Genomic DNA, 17,332 nt, shown 5'->3' with positions numbered 1-17,332 from the left:
TTCCTGCATAGTGTTTCAAGGGCAAACAATAATAAAAAAAGATTAAATATATAAATGCCAGGTAAATTATATTATAAGTGTCCCATATACAGTTACTTTTACACATCATCTCTGGTAATTTTAAAAATATTTGACATGTTTTATGCACAGTCTTGTGTAACTCACCTTGTCGGAAGTCTGTTGATACGTCACTACCAGTTTTATGTCAATATAAAATAATTTTAAACCTGTTCTAAACTATCTATATCGTATTATCTATATTATTATGATGCAAACAGTGTGTATTTGGAGACACAAAAGCAGTGTTTTACAAAAAAGAAAACATTGCGCCTCGTAAATGGCCACCTATTAATATATATCCAATACAAAATACGCTTTCTTTAAAAAATATTGAATTCAAATGAACATAAATAAAGGACAAGGGTCATTCGCTTTCGGACACGCCCCCTTGCTCATTGCGTCACATCCAAACATGGCAGCTTACTTGAGCCGTTTACACCACATTTCGCTCCACGTTTTAAACGCGGAGAAAATAGCCAATGACCTTGTCTCTAAATTCAAATTTAACTTATTTGCTGCCAGACTGACGGACACGTCCAGACAATTAGCGCTGAGGAAAGGGGCCGCCGTTTTCGTCGTGAATGAGAGACCGGATCGCAAGGGACTGAATGAGGTGCGAAACGCACCCGCATCCTATCCGCATCGGATCTTGGTGGGGAAACACGCCGGGGGGCATCAGTCAAGGTGCCTCTACGATATCAGCCCATCCTCTTCTGTGGATACAGTAAGCAATGTGTGTTTCGAAGTTGAGGATGTGGAGAGGTCATTCGATGCTCTGCGTGACCTGGGCTGCAACTTCCTGGTGCCTCCCACCACAGTTGAAGACGGAAATGGTCGAGTCACATACTCTGTGCTTAAATCTGTTGTGGGAAACGTTTGCCACACACTGATTGACAGGACAAACTACAAGGGCGCGTTCCTGCCTGGGTTTGATGTTCTGCAAAAGGACTGCAGCCTGGGAGAAGATGACAAATCCTGTCCAATAACACATTTTGATCACATAACGTACGCCTGCCCCAGGCAGACGACCCAGCAGGTCATGAGGTGGTATGAGCACCTGTTTGGGTTTCAGAGGTTTTTCATTGATAGGTGAGAACATTTCTGCACATTTCTAATTATTTATTTCACTGGCAATTTAGCTTAGAATTTGCTCCTCTGCAGCAACGAAGATGTGGATGAAGGGTTTGTCATAAATCAGGAGGGGATCGGCCTACGCCTTACTGCTATGGAATACTGGAAATGCAGCAAAGCAGGCATCACTCTTCCATCTTTGAATAAAAAGGAGCCTGATTGCAAATTTGTCATTGCTGAATCCCTCCCGGAACAAGGTACTAGGATCTGTTCCAACCTACTCTGTTAAATTAGCCACTTTTGATTCGATTACAGCAGCCACCTTACTCTGTCTGCAGGTAGAAATCAGGTTGACACCTTCTTGGAGAAGCACAGGGCCCCTGGAATTCAGCACATCGGGCTGTACACAAAAGATATAGTTTCTACCTCACAGATTATGGCAGAAGCTGGCGTTCAGTTCTTCTCTCCTCCTTTTGCCTACTACACAGAGGTCTGAATAACTCTTCAAATGGTTCAATTATTCAAGAGCAGCACCTTAAATGCACGCAGCATTGGCTTTGCTTTAATTAATGCCAAAGGTGGCGGTTATTGCTTTGGTGCTGCCTACCACCAGAGGGCAACCAAGAGCTCCTTTTTAGAGCGCTCCATATTTAATGGGACTGAATTGCCAGTTTGGCAGCATAAAAATGTATTGTAATCAGTCAGCTAACTTCCCATTTAACACACTTTACCCAGATTTTTTAGACATGTGGGTAATATTTTCCCTGTTTCTTGTGGTGTGACAGGTGGGAAAACAACATGAGATAGAGGAGGCAGGACACAATCCCCAGATTTTGGCACAGCACGGCATCCTCCTGGATACGAACCTGCACCAGGAGTCTTCACCACAGTCCAGAGAAAACAGAAGGTGGGCGACAAAGTGAAAAAGCTCTGCCAAGATGAGAGTGCAGTTTTTCCTTTTTATTGCATAGAGTCCCAGGAGGGATCAATTACAGCGTACAGTGTTGTAAAAACAAGGCTGAAGCACGGCGAAGTGCAGTCACCCGAGTTATTTCCATTTCCAGGTACCTCCTTCAGGTGTTTACAAAGCCCATCTTCGCAGAGGACACCTTTTTCTTGGAGCTGATAGAACGAAGGGGGGCAACAGGTTTTGGTGAGGGGAACATCAGGGCACTGTGGAGGTCGGTGCAGGCGCACATGGAGAACGAGAAGCTGGACTATAAAGAAGCGGGCTCGCCGGAGGCAGCCGCCCAAACTGTTCAGTAGTTGACACTTAGACACTTTTAACCGGGATTGTTATGTTTCAGGGGTTTTTAACATATATCAACAAGGAAGCACTTGTAATGTAGAACAAGATGTAATATATTTCTAGACCAACAAGGGAATGAGTTTATTTAAGAGTGGATTGAAAAAGTTGAAGAATGTAGGCATTTAATGCAAATTCATAAACTGTATTACATGAGTGGAAATTGTATTTTGAACAAGTTGTAAAAAAGAAACAACTGTCACAAAGCAACTAAATTAGTAGCAACTCTTGGCTGCTAATTTCCCACCACTGGGGGAATGAAAAATAAAACACTTATTGGTGTAAAGATGTCCCAATAGTGCTATGTTTCATAATTCACTGATTGCTACTCAATACACTGGATATTTTCCTGCTAAAACACATATTTTGAAATAGTGTCATGACAAATGTGCAGTGAAACTTAAACAAGTGCATCAAAAGTCCCACAACACAATATTTTTAATGTTGCTCTCACTGTGTATGAATCTAGTTTGACCACTCAATTATTCATACAAGTTAATTATTCAAATCTGCCTTTTTTATCTAATAGTACTGTAAATTTTAGAAATCTGTGTTTTTGAGTTACTGCTTCTCCATTGCACTGCAGCCATATTTACATATACTGTTTTTAAATTATCCAACTCAAACCGTATTTGAGTTAGGAATGAACTTTTTTCTAAAGTATGATGAGTTTTAACAAACTTTGCTGGTCTGTTTCAGTTAAGTGTCTGTAGAAGAACATCTGCATGTTTTTTTAGATGCTGTGAAAATGTAATTAAATTGAATCGTTGCAGCCTCAGAGGGAAAAGCCTGTACTTCTGCCTTTTGACAAACGGTGTCAGTGTTTTTCAACAAGACTGAACCTCAGGGAGAAACTTTTTTAGACTTTAGGATTAGTGCTCAATAACAGAAAATGATCACATCTGACATTAAAAAAACCCCAAACCAACTACATTTGAATTTCTGCTTTAAAACCACCACCATACAAACACTATAAAAATGGGCACGGAAACCAGACATATAAAACCCAAATTATAATGTGGAACTTTGGTGAAGGCTATGAGGATTAGCTGTTTATTGAAGTTTAGGAGACAGGGCTGCTACAAGAGGAGACCTTTAGCCATCTGTCTGTGGCTGGTGTGAGCCACAGATGGCAAACAGTATTCTGCATGGGGTCTCAGTGGAGGGAGTTGGAGGCCTACTTCCTATTTACTGTTAGCCATATGCTAGCTACAGTTCCATGAACAAAGCAAGAAGTAGGGGAAAGAGTAATATACAGTAGCCTGTAATACCTTCCAGGGTGGTACTGACAGACACAACAGGATGAAAGCGCACACAAACTTGCTGAACTGCAAGATTGTTCCTCAGGGGGTCGTGTTGGTTCGATCTGTTTCTTGGTGAGTCATCTGTGGATTTGTGCACCACAAAAGCCAACAAGAAAAGGGCCCCTGTGTTGTGAGTGCTGCCCGTGTGTGCGAACTCGCCGACTCTCCAGATGGCTGGAACGGGGCTTCGGTTCAAAACAACCTGTCACCCACACACTGTAGGCTGCACGGTTAAAGAGACAAATCTACCCAGCTCTCCACACAAAAAGCAGACAGTTTAACACAGAGGAGGACAGTCTGACAGTCTGGAGGAGATTAGTGGCACACAGCAGATGTTACCTCTTGATTAACAATAGTGTCTGCAGGGGTGAGCCTGAGCTCCCCACCCGTCTGTTGTCCAGGGTTTTGACTTTGACACCTACAAAATAAATGCACTAACTCTGCATGATGTAATGGGATAAACTATCTAAAATCTTAGAGTACAATCCTCAAAATTAACAATATGCCTTTAATGGTTTGGTAGATTTTCCATTGTTAACATTGGGCTTTCCCAATGTTAACAACTAGTATGCAACAGGTTGACAGCTTTAATGGGCATGTCATGTTGAATATTCAAAGAAATACACGAAGAAGACAAATCTTTTTACAATTTTTTTACTATTATTTTGATTATTTCTAAATATACATTTAAGGGATGACTTTGTGAAATAAGCTTTTTAAAATCAACGTGTCTGCACAGTGTACACGTAGGAACCACCCTAGGGTATAATGATACTTTTATATGGTATATTCACGACGAAGCTAAAACTAATTACATTTGTTTGCGGTCAAAGTATTTATTTTGGACTCTTAACACGGGGACGACTTACTGAGGGGAGATTATCATCGTATACATACATTACCCGCACCCCACATTTTTCGCCTGTATGGCTGTCAAGTCACACATATGGGAAATTATCAAATTACACCATTATTTATTGTGAAAGTCCCCGTCTATATGCGCCGCTCCAAACTGTGATTACTTTTCATTACAACAGTGTGGGTCAGACTACTACTTTTACAAACGGGGGAGAACGGACGTAGACAATGATTAAAAACAACTTAAAAAGATCAATAGGTTAATACTTACCTTCCTTTTTTTATCTACGCTAAATTATATTTAGAAGTAAACGAATGTATTTGACACATTATGTGGAACTACGCGTTTTAATACTGCAAGTAAGTTGTTTGACACCCCTCTTCTCTGGCCGGAATGGTATCGCTCGCATATGTTGTCACAGGCTCTAGCGTGCAATCTTGGACTGATGAGTGCACCAGGGCAGTAGTGCTTTGCATAAACTGCCTGGAGCAGGACAAGAGGTGACCTGCTCGCCTTACTTTATGCCAGATAAAAAGGCAAAAACAAATATGTTCCGGCGACATTGACTGTCCGTCCGGTGATGCGAGCAACACCAAGTCTCTTCACCGTGATGCTTGTAAGTGACACTTTTCCGGTCAAATACTAAGTTTCTTTCAGCCAGTTAGTTTGAGGCTAGCTAGTTTAAGTGTACTGTAAAGGGTCAGGACGTTCCTTTTGTGTTGTAAAAGTTTGTCGGTTTGAATTTGGACATCTGTGCTGAGAACTGACCAGAAAAAGTCAATTTCTCTGTGAACTCTAAACATAGCTCCAACTGCTTAGCAACTTTTTTATATATATACTGTACATACATATGTGCACTATGTCTCTTCACACTTGTCTTCATAAATGCAGTTTAATCTGATTTCTATCACATAATATTTTATCATATGTGTATATTCAACGGGATAACGATGACCCAGTTATCAAAACAAAATGTCACTAAGTTGAACTAAAGTTTAAACTTGATCAACAACAGGCTCCATGTATCAGGTTTCATGTTATTGTTCAGTCATTTTCAAATATAGAAATTATGCTCAGGTCAGATGATTTCTAATGTAACAATACAGGGTAGTAAAGTAGGCTGTAAAAAGATGATCAACTTTGAATGGCGGGGGGGGGGGGGGGGTGCAAAGAGAGCTGCAGTTGCTAGTTTTCCTGCATCTCAAGCTTTTTGATACTTAGGTAGATTTAAAATGCCATCACTGACCCCCGGCTGGGGTTTTCACCTCTCCCTGCCATACATGGCAGTGTTGTGCACCGGCAAATCACTTCTGACCAACTATTGTGTTTCTTTTCACCTGACAATGCCAGATTATTTTGCTGTCCGTGCCTTTTGCACTTCTCTCCCAAGCCCCTTTTCCTCCATGTTGCAGTTGGTGTGTTTGTGGAATGTTGTTGCTTTATCTTGCCAGCCATAGACTCAGGTGTGAGGAGATGGGCTGGCACATTCTTCCACATCATTTAAGCGCTCAAAGGGAGAAAATAAAACCACCATGGCGTGAGCAGGGATGATTATAATAAGAAATCGGATGCTTCCTGTTAATATACCGATTTATCCTTTTTGGTGTGTTGAGTTTAAAATCCTCCGTGTTCTGTAGCTTGTGTGTTCTCTGAGCTGCCGTCACACCGGTTTCTTTGCCAAACTCATTTCCCTTTCATGAGGGATTTTGGAAAAGGGGTTTAAGGGGCTGTTTGTGCTGGTTACTTGGACAAGCTCAGTTTTCAGGGCCGATCCCTCTAAATGGAGAGCCATCCACCTGGAGGGCTGGCAGACTCTTCAAAAAGCTCCCGTTGAAGTAAAAATAACGGCTTTGCAGATAATTAATTTTAACCTCACATATAATCCCATCGAATCTACTCGGACAAAAAGTACAGGCCCTATAAGATTGTGGTGCGTTCTAGTTATGTATGTTTGGTTAGTGGAGGATGTGTTACTACATCTAAAAATGCCACTTCCTCTGAGTTAGACTCATTATTATCAGCTCAAAGTGGACATTCTGTCCTCACAGCGAGAGAATTTGTCAGCTTTTGCATTCAACCTGGACAGGTGCGTCGCAGGCCTCCATTAGACAGGCTGACAAAGCTCCTCTCCTAGACAAATGTATACTGTACAAGTAATTATGTATGAGATAATTAAACAGCAGGCTTGCTTTAAAGCGCGAGCCTCCTTGGCTGCCATGCATAGCCATGCTGGGCCTTTGTGTTTATGGTAAGTGGGCAGCTGCATGCTTGTGAGACCTTGGCTGTACCCCAGGCCTTCATCTCAGCCTGATAACTACCATTGAAGCCTCCCGGCCATGCTCATTTCTGACTATTCACACACCGCTTTACATGGAGAGTGTGCCTCCTGGCCGACAGAGACTAATTTCTGTGATCGCACGGACAGCTGTGGGCCAGCCCGCACCCTACGGCGGGTTTCGCACGTTTCTTTTCAGTCAATCAGTCAGCCGTGGCAAAACTTAGTGGCACCTGCCCTTTGTGGTGGCTAATTAACGACAATGCCTACAAAAGAGTTTTAGGTTTCGAAAGAAAAGAAAAATCCCAATGTGAATATTCGCCGCGAACACGATGCACAGCCTTGCGGGTGGTGGCGGTGGGGTGGGGTGGGGGGGGCAGAACTTGCTGCCAATTTTTCATTTAATTATCAGGCTGTCATGAGCGTTACTGGTCTTTCTGCCTTTTATAAGTTGCTCTGTCAACACACCCATCATTATTACAAGTCCAAATATAGATTTTACGCAATCCACACAATTTGCGGGGGAAATAACCCACCACAGCAAACGGCTCAAAACACACGGGGAAACGACTGCAGTTTTTGCCAAAACTCCCTTTACAAGAGGTGAGTAAGAACGTAACTGCCCGATTAAGGTTTCACGTCTTCTCGGAGCTTCTCAGATGTTTGGCAGAAGTTCAGATTACTGAGATAGCCACAATCCCGGGCCTGTTGAGAGCACGCAGGACATGGATCTGGCTGCAGGAAGCATGCGAGAAGGCCGACGGGGAATGTCGGAAAGCTAACAATGACCGTTTCAATGTCTTTTCACTTGTCTAAAAGCTTAATGGATGCGTTTGTCTTGAAATGTACAGTAGACTTGTAAATGTTTCAGATACACAATGCTCCGGAAAGTGGACAGTGTTTTCTGTGTTCTTTTCCACTGTTGTTCAAGTGCCATAAACTGGATTAGCATTAGTGCTAATTATCAGATACAAAGGTGCCAAATCCTTATGTAATGTTGGCCTAACTAGTTGGATTACAGTCCAAGCAACGTATACAAAAGCTCTTCTAATTAGAAAACGGCATTGGTGGGCGAGTCGAGGATGTCTGTTGCAATGCTTGACCTGTGCTCATTCTTTCCTGGACAGTCAGAATTTGCAACATCATTTATCTTATCCGACCGTCTCTCTATCTGGGGCTCTCTTTTTTCTTTTTGTGCAATATCTGAGACATTTGTGACAGCTCAGCGCAGCGCTGGCTGGAAGACTTTAAGTTGACCACAAAGGAAGCGCGGCGTCCCATCACCTCACGTCTTTTCGGAGCTTTTTGCAGCCAGTCAGCAGGCTGCTTGCATGTGATGGAAAACCACGTCTGAGAAGGATGGGGGGGGGGTGTCCTGCTGTGTTGTTCCTCTTCTGAGAGTTTAGCACTTCTCAGTTGTCATGGTGGCTGCTGACTGAGTGCAGATAAAGTGCTATCGGGTGGTAGACGCCTGGAAGCTCCCGCAGATTACCGATAAGGGCAGCTGGTTATTATGGAGGTGATTCGGGTGCACCTTGGCCAGAAATGTAGTTGCCTGATATCACGTAGTTATGGCTCCACGAACACATTAGCGTTACTCAGTAAACAGTAGAAACTTGTTAGTGCGACATTGCGAGAGTTTGAAATAATTTTTGGAATAAATTCCTTTTAAAAAGGGGTGCGGTGCGAGGTTAAGTTCATAAATGCGTCCAGCGTCATCAGCTTTTAAATGACAGTACTCGGCCCCACTCTCCGAGGGAACGGTGTTTGAACATTAGGACTCTGCCGTAGTTTAGTTTCCAGTGTACAGATTTCACCTTGGAAAACGCAAGCTAACATAGTTTTTTTCTTCTCCTGGCTTGGTGAGTTCCATTTCTTGGAGTATGCTTGTTTTCTCCCCTCTGTCAGCGTCGCAGCGATCTCCGCCCGTCACTGAGCTATTAAGAGTCACGCACAAACAACCGTTTCTTCCTCCCCAGCACGTCCCACAATATCAGTGCTGTAGAACACAGATCTGGGTGGTTAATGGTCACGCAAGATGATCTATCTTAGCCCAGTTCTAAGAGGCCCCAAATTTGAACTGATGGATGTTCCTTGAACCCTGTTGTGCATCTGTGCATGCGTTGTTTTCCTGAGTTGTTGAGTGCCTGTAAGCAGGATCATATGCCTCACGCCAACACCACCTCTACTATATCGGCTCTTTCAGGGTCTTGTGATGCTCCTCTCTGCACACACGAGTTGTGATGTCACCTCTTTTGTTTCCCACAGTGGTGTCTTCTTCTGCACAGACCGTTCTTTTGTGCGACTATATCTGGTTGCTTTAGTTTGGTTTAGTTTTTTTCTTCTTCTGTCCTTGACCTTGCATGCACCGCTGCGTGTCCACTGCATTTGTTTCCGTCTGCGTCCTGATTTAGCCAAAAGGAAGTGATCACAGCTTAAAAAAATGGCTGCTCTGCAATAATGATGGTTATTGCTTCGCATTCATTAGTTTTTTTTTTCATTTTAATTTTGCACAACGCTAATGTGGGGAGCGCTGTTTTGATAACCGCAAGGTCGTCCATTCCCGGCCAACCCGAATATTCAATTACACAACTTTGACTTTGCTCCGTTCGTCTTTCGTGTGCTCCGGTGCGTTCGACAGTTTGAGGAAGTTCTGTGATCACTGATCCTCGGCATCAGCACAAATTGTAGAATTTATATTGAACAGAAACCTACATTGAAATTCAGAGCTGTAACACATCTTTTAGTATCGCTCCATATCGCAAATGCGACCATTTATAGCATCTGTGGACAGACGCTGTGCCTTTAGTCCTGTAAGAGATGGGTCTTTATACACACTCAGTGCCTTTAGGCTTTGAAGGTGGTACTGGACAGTTTGCTACTTGCTCTTTAAGGGAGGATGACAGCTGCAGACAGCTGGGATTCACAGGCGTACGGGTTTCCTGCCCCATAATCCACTTTTCCGCAGCGTCCACATCACAGCTAAGATGCTACTTAGCAAAGCAACTGTACGAAGGGCATCGACCGGGCTGTGAGATTAAAGCTAGTGATATGAATTATGCCACACAAGTGGTTTGAAAATATTTAGGAAGCAACTGTTGCACAACTGGACCCGTTTGCCAGGGTTTTGTCAAGCTGACCGTAGCGCCGCATCTACTAAATGAGCAAAAAAGTTCAAATGACACACTTTTTCTACAATCCAACTGTGTCTCTGCTTACAGGATGTACAGAATGTGAGAAATGTTCTGAATTCTAATCCTGCTCATCTGTGTGTCCGCACAGGACTGAAGCACATTCCTGAAGGAGACCTGCACTGCCGTCTTAAAAAAAAAAGGAAGAAACTCCTCAAAATGGACATTGTTTTGTCTTGCCTTCACTCAAACACCTTTGTGCAAGGATGTGCATCGACATGGTGATCATATACAAGAAAACACTGGAAAAGGGCGCCGGCGATGTAAAATCCAACTCTACAGGTTTGGGCCCGGTGAGTTACAGGCTTCTTTAAAGTGCGAGAGTTTAATTTTAGCTTTTAGTGTCCCCAGATGCTAAATTTGACGTCCCAAGTTGCCCTACAGCACGTCAGATGTAGTAAATATTGAAGACTGAATAAGCTGTTAATCTTATCACAAGATTGGTGTCATCTGGTGCTGAATCCTCCATGTTCCATTTGGTTCACACACAATGACAATAGAGCATTTGAGTTCTGCAAAGCTGTGCAAGTCTGACTCATTTTGTAATGACACTATACCAGTAGTATAAAGCGTATTTCCACTAGCAAGAAAATTCCCTTCCCAATGTGGACTGAATTTGCCCTCCCAGCCATGTGAAATGAAGTCATCAGGCTCTGAGACTGGGCCTCTTGTGTTTATGCATCTCTCAGTAGAAACTGAATAGTTTTACAGGCCAATTATAGACTCGCAAACTGCAACCTTCCCCAGTTTTCCTTGATGTCATTGGCTCAACGACCTGTTTAGTCCCTATTTATGTGACATTCGCAGGTGATGCAAACTGACCGATCTCTCTTGTATTTTGGCAGTTCCAGGCACAGATCATGAGCCAGGGGGCCGCGCTCTTCTCTCTCGGACTGGCTGGTGAGTCGCATACATACAGATGCTCTAGATATCAGTAGAAAATAAAGGGACGGATTTTACCAGGGGCACAAAATGGGAAATGATGCCAAATGCAATAATGGAGCGTGTTTTAGAAAATAATACAGAAAATAAATATTGAAACTCTTATTGTAGGTCTAGATTTATTCATCAGATGACGGGAAGACTTCAAACAATCCGCGATGGGTTAGAGATGCCAAAAAATACAAGAAGTCAGGTGTTCCGCTGGGTGACGGCATTATTTTGGAGCCAAGTTTTAAAAAAAAAAAAAAACATTTCACAGAAGTTATCGGCATCGAGCCAGCCCGTGGCACTGCAGCTGGTCATTATGGCGGCGGTAGTATGTGGAACACGTTGGACAGGTGTTTCTGCTAAGCTGAACACGCGGTTCAACCACATATTATCAGCTTATCGTTCGCTGGAATCTTGCAGCACTCCGTGCGCTACTGCTTGTTGTTCCATATCCAGAAATTTGACAACATAAACTGCATTTGTTGCAGAAGCGAGCCAGTGGAGTGATAAGAGTCACGGCTGCGCCATACAGCAGAGGCCAGTGGGGACCAGTCTGGAGAGCCTGTGGGATGTCCTGCCTGAGGCGCATGAAGGTTCCTCGCACTGGGATTGGGACGTTAGCTCCACCTCCAGCACAATAACCAGCTTGCTGCAGGATCTTAGCTTGAAGGAAGGCTTGCAGTCCACCGCTCCGCCCAGCAAACGCCAGTGCAGATCCCTGTCGTGCTCGGACGAGCTGGGCAGCCGTTCCACCTGGCGGCCTCAGGGCTCTCGTCTGTGGACGACGGTGGAGAAGAGGAGGTGCCATAGTGGAGGAAGCGTCCAGCGCGGCATCGGGAACGCGCAGCTCGGCTTCCCCGCCATGCAGCGCAGCTCCAGCTTTAGCCTCCCTGCTCGCTGCAACACTCTGGAGCTGTCCTGCTTCTCCCAGTGTGCCCCCTGCCCCTCCGCCTTCACAAGCCTGACGCTGTCGGCGCCACCGCTCCTCCACCTCTCACACGAACAGATCTGCCTACCGGAGCAGCCCGAGCCCTCGCCTCCCAGTTCCCCCGATTCGACCCCGGAGCTGGAGCGCCGCGGCGGACAAGGGGGTCTCGCTCGCAGTCGCTCTCAGCCATGCGTCCATAACGACAAGAAGGTCGGCATGAAGCGCCGAAGACCAGCCGACTCACAAAAACAGAGGCCTTCCCTGGACCTGGCTAAGATGACACAGGTTGGTATTTATTGGCACATTTTTATCGTAAGACCGGTATTAAAATTACTCTCACTTCCATATTCTGCGGCTGAGGCAATTTCGGCTTCCTGTGCCGGAGGGAAAACACAGCGAAGGTCATCCGGCGATGTCTCAAATCGTTTCTACAGGCATTGTTGCTAAATGAAGATGAGCCTGCTGGAGTTTTTCTGGGTCACATTCCGTTTTGTGGGTGTGTATTTTCCCCTTGCGCACACGGAGAATGCGAGCAAAAGCTGTTGATTTGATTAAATGAGGAATCGCTAAAGAAATGAACGTCTGGCAGGCCCTTTCACGCACACACGGCAAAAAAAAAAAAATATTCCCAACACACAAACCGATCCTAAGCACGGAGCTGGATTTGGCCCCTCTGTCATGAAGTCACCCAGAGTTCAGCTTTGTCTTCACGGCACGGCACGCCAAGCAGACGCCACACACTCATAACAGGGACGAGGACGGCGTGAGGATGACAGTTTTGGGCGAGACGACTGACTCTATTTTCACAGAGGAACGCCGGGATGCCAAAATAGTTAGCACTGGATCCATCCTGCTGACTGTGCCTTTTTTATTTAAAGGAGCCGCAGTGGTTTTTGACTTCACTAAATTCTGACCTATTAGGGGATTTTACACGGGGGGGGGGGATGTAGTAGTAGTACTACTATGATTACTGTGTCTCGTTGGGACTCCATGAATGTCAGAAACTAGAGCAGCTGTGGTGGAGGCTATAGATTGCTGCACCGGGGAGATACGCGTCAGATAAAGAGATATTGATTTCTATATATTCTGCTCAGCGGGTGCACGGCTGCCGTATTGATCAGCTTGTATTGACGGAGTGTCAAGGTCAGTATGAATTGGTAAACCTTCTGCGCTGGTCTCCAGCAGACATTGATGGCACCCCCCAGTAGTGTTCGAAATTTCTGCGGCTGAGGTTTTCTATGCCGTAGACAGCTGAAGGTCTTATCAGAGCAGCCCCACGGTCCAGACGAGGGGCCAGACGACGCAGAAGGCGGCACTGTGATGCTAGACCAGCGTTGATAAAAGTACCAGCTCACACAGGGCAAAGAAACACGGCCCCATTGATTGAATGTCACTCAGAGAGCTTTTCATTGTCACATCTAGGTCTAATTCAGGTCTTCTGCCACTTTTGTCTCTTCCTGTAAAGTTTTTCTGGGCCAGTTGCTCGAGTGCTTTGCTAAAGAATGAAGTCACTGTTGGAGTAACAAGAGATTTGGTCCGTGCGAGAATTTCGCAGCCGTCCGGCCCTTTGTGTCGGCTCTCTTGTTGAGACAAAATAAATACTTCAAAAGACGGCTGTGAATTCTGAATCGTAAAGCTCAGATTAATCTCTAATCTGTCAATTAGCTGCAGCTGTACTTCATACATTTGGCTGAAAGCTGCACCACCAAGAGTGTCACGCTTATTAAGAATTACATAAGCGCACAAGTAACGGGGGCTTTCGGAGGCTAAATTCTCCCGTGTCCTTATGGCCCAACACTGGAGCGTTCAGGCATGAGGCAGCTGTCCTCTCCTCTCCACATTATCTCTACAGATTGGATAATCCTCTGCCATAAAGCCTCCCACGCCAGTGTACACAGCTGTCACAGGTTTTCGCCTGCAGCCGCGCTGGCACATATGGATCTGCCGGAGAACATCGCGAGGGTCCCCAGATGTATAAGTTCATTGTGCTGTTCCCATCAAAGGCCAGCAGAATGACATGGATGTCGTCTGCCCTCTGGTCTGACTACTTGTTGCACCGCTTTAAGTCGCACCTCGGATTGAACAGTCTGACTCATCCAAACCAAAAATAATCAGCCTATTTTGGTGGTAGCCACTAGTCTTAGATTTTTAACTGCTTTAAATAAACCCTTTTCCCCTCTTTCACAGAAACTTCGGAATTTCCACAGCCTGAGCTGCCTTGGAGTAACGGGCGAGGACAGCTGCGAGTCAAACCAGACCCCCATTCCTCTCAGGAGCACGGCTCAGCGTAACACTGACCATTCGTCTGTAAAAGAACGTGCCTCGGAGGACATTAAGCCTCAGACCAAAGAGGACAGGAACATGTCGCCAGACCCCACCATTGAGGAGGCAGAGTGGAGCTCCACGGACTATGGTGGCGGTGGGAAGGACGGCGAGCCTTTCTGGGCAGAGCTGTGTAGCATGAGGAAGGATGTGTATCAGCTCGGAGGAGAGCTCGACATTGAGCAAATTGAGAGGAACTGAGCTGGACTGTCTTCCTGTTTTTGGTGAAGGAAGCTAATTTAGAGGACTTAAAAGTTTATCACAATGTGGTACATTGAACAGTACTGTTAGTCTTAAGGACAATATAAATGGGAAGCTGATGCAGTGTGAGCTCTAGTGGTTTCCCCTTCAGCAGGAGCTTTGTGGGCCATCTTTAGCCTAAAAAGTAGTCGGAAACTACTTTAGTAGTGTGTGGTATCTAAAATATATCTGAGAACAAGGAAGTAGAGATCATATAAGTGGAGATAACGATAGTGTTGGCTCGGAGACGGGGCACTTTCTCTTTTATAACTGATTATCTTCATGTTGATACATTTGGAGAGAATTCACAAGCAGGTTTGTATAAATTCTCTGCACTAGAACGAACGTCCTGTCCTCTGACTTGCTCACATCATGCCAGAACAGACAGAAAATAAAGACTAATGTCGGTAAAGCCCCTCTCACTCATACCGAGCAACGAGCGGCACGTACAGTACATACGACCAGTTGGGCTTAAAAAGACCCTTTAACATTTCACACGGTAACACGAGGTTTCTCTGCATTACCGTATGTTCCAGCATGTTTGAGAGGAAATATTGTTAAAAGCGATAAAGTCTCTTTTTACAATTTGTATCAACAAAGTTATGTAAAACGTGAGCATATTTCTATACAAATAAACATAGTTTTAAATGTGTCATTTGTCCTCGCGCTCATTAGTATCGATTTAATGAACATTTTAGATATGCTTGCACAACGTGCATATAAAATGAGATTTAATGGTGATTTTTGCAGGAACGTTTCACGCCGTTCTACTGGGATGCATCTTCGTGCTACGAACAACTCGGTGGACGTATTCTGCTATCGGAACGCTCAACAGCGGGGGTCATTGTTCCAGACGTCTTCGACGCAATAATGCAGACTGACCCAATTAGGTGGCAGGAAGAGACAATCACAGCTGTAATAGTGGTATTACTGATGAGCCTGTGTTTGTGTGCTGAAGCGGGAGTGAGTAGAGAGGACGCCAGAGAGGGGTGGGAAGTCCGGTCCCCAGCCCTCTTTTTTTTTTTCTGATGTCGGCCGGAGTGACAGAGCTTGAGCGGCGGTTCACCCCAGAGACCTTCCTCCCTCCCTGCCTGCTCCGGCAAACAAAAGGGCCTTTTTCTCTGAGGAGCACAGTGACGTGGGAGGTGGCTGTGAATGTGGGCCATGTGTCAGGGCTGCTGCTGCTGCTGGAGCTGCTCCTGCGTTTGTCTGCCTCCCCTCGCCAGCTCTGGTGCCTGTGAAAACCACCAGAATTGGAGTGCCTTGACTTTTTGATTCATGGCTCCGTTGATTACATACCACGGTTGTGTTTGCTCAGACATGCGAAGCTGTCCTTTTCTTCTTCCAAAGGATGTTTCATGTTAAGGATCAAAGTTACCTCATTGCAGAGCCATTTAAAAATTCCACTAAATGCGTCGCTCCGAGCTTTCATTCACAACCCAACTGCAAACCTCTCTTGCTAGGCCAGTAATTATTCTTGTTGAGAAAGTGGGCTTCACAGACCTCGCTGTGGAGAGTGCGGCTACTGCCGCTTACCATTTAAGTCCTTTCATTGGTAACGAGTCAAGGAGGAAATGGGTTAACAGAAGCCATGTAAACGTGCTGTGAGGCAGACTGACCTCCCCCATGGCTTCTAATCAGCCGAGTGACAGAGGTGAAAGGAGGCCGGCTTCTGAGAGATGATAGGAGTACAAGAGGAGGGGCGTGCCAGGCTGTTCTTCTCTGCTACACACACCGACATCCCCCGCCGGTGTTGACAGAACAGGGTGGCGGTCATTCTGGAGCTGGAGGTTAACAGCGTGGTCCTCTCTGCTCCCCTGGTGACTCACTTCCTTATTTTTATTCAGCGCAAAAGCAGCAGATGTCCCGTCATGTTCAGGGGAGTCTGACAACAGGTGTTAGAATATTACACAAGGCCGCAGATGGTTGATTGTATAACAGCATCTTCAACGGCCGCGGACAACACACAGCCTACACAACTGGTGTCTCTCCTCCACACGTGTGCCGAATCCGGGAACCGATGCAAGTGAAAGTTGCGGCCAACCTCACCCACACGTCGTTGGAATGAAAAGCCACGAGCTGCCTGTGATGTGAGACTGGCTCCGGTTCAGCCAGTCTCGTGTCCATACAGAAACAGTCTCATGTATCAAGGTCATACGCGCTAACCTTAACCCTAACAGTTATTTTTGCTCAGCTCCTGTAAACCGCACCCCACCCCCCCTGAAAAAAAACACGACTGAGGGATTTTTAAAAGGTACCAGCAGACCGACTGAAAGTTTAGGGCTGTAAAAAAAGGCAACTGGAGTCCTTCACGAGTGAGTTCCAGCAGAGACAGATGGCTTTAAAGCTCAGGTCGGTCTGAAGACGGATGCAGCCGAGGACAGTTTGTTTACAATGTAGCGGTGACATACGACCATCCTTTTCCTGGATTACACAAACACTCAAGTATGACATCACAAGGTCAGGCTTAGCATCTGGAGAGGCAGGGCTATTAGCTGGTTGTTAGGGGGGGTCATGTCCCCAGAGGGGTCCATGACGACGCTGACCACGTTAGCGCAGCACAGATCCCTCTTGTCTATGAACTGAAAACAAGGAGGAATGGAGCGTCAGTGGTCGGGGGCCAGCAAATAGTGGGAGGAAAGTCAGACCCAGCAGCTTCTGGAGTTCCAAGGTCCTCCCACACCGCTGAGCCCTGCTGGCACCGCTACCCCTACGGGAAGAAGTGGGATGAAATGTGGGCCAAGTATGAGAGCAACGGCGGGTCAGAGTAGCACATCGTATAAAAGGGGGAATAATTCACTGTCAAAACAAGTGTAAGTTTCCATGAATGCACGAGGGGCTGCAGG

At 45.5% G+C, this 17,332-nt stretch overlaps 2 protein-coding genes across 2 annotated transcripts; both read left to right on the top strand.

Annotated features, from left to right (window-relative positions):
- The first annotated feature begins 176 nt into the window (after positions 1 to 176).
- On the top strand, positions 177 to 2,727 carry hpdl (4-hydroxyphenylpyruvate dioxygenase-like). The gene is made up of 5 exons (XM_057037104.1): positions 177 to 1,149; positions 1,222 to 1,388; positions 1,470 to 1,621; positions 1,917 to 2,038; positions 2,196 to 2,727. The coding sequence occupies exons 1-5, from the start codon at positions 401 to 403 to the stop codon at positions 2,395 to 2,397; spliced, it is 1,392 nt and encodes a 463-aa protein (XP_056893084.1). The 5' UTR covers positions 177 to 400; the 3' UTR covers positions 2,398 to 2,727.
- Positions 2,728 to 5,027: 2,300 nt separating this feature from the next.
- Positions 5,028 to 15,138, top strand: fam53b (family with sequence similarity 53 member B). Its single transcript, XM_057037150.1, has 5 exons — positions 5,028 to 5,216; positions 10,158 to 10,359; positions 10,912 to 10,966; positions 11,485 to 12,209; positions 14,112 to 15,138. The coding sequence occupies exons 2-5, from the start codon at positions 10,273 to 10,275 to the stop codon at positions 14,445 to 14,447; spliced, it is 1,203 nt and encodes a 400-aa protein (XP_056893130.1). The 5' UTR covers positions 5,028 to 5,216; positions 10,158 to 10,272; the 3' UTR covers positions 14,448 to 15,138.
- The last annotated feature ends 2,194 nt before the right edge of the window (positions 15,139 to 17,332 follow it).

Source organism: Takifugu flavidus, chromosome 1, assembly GCF_003711565.1.
Source record: "Takifugu flavidus isolate HTHZ2018 chromosome 1, ASM371156v2, whole genome shotgun sequence".
NCBI lineage: Eukaryota > Metazoa > Chordata > Actinopteri > Tetraodontiformes > Tetraodontidae > Takifugu > Takifugu flavidus.
Note: the sequence above shows the minus strand (reverse complement) of the source record. Positions and strands in the feature narration are given on the sequence as shown.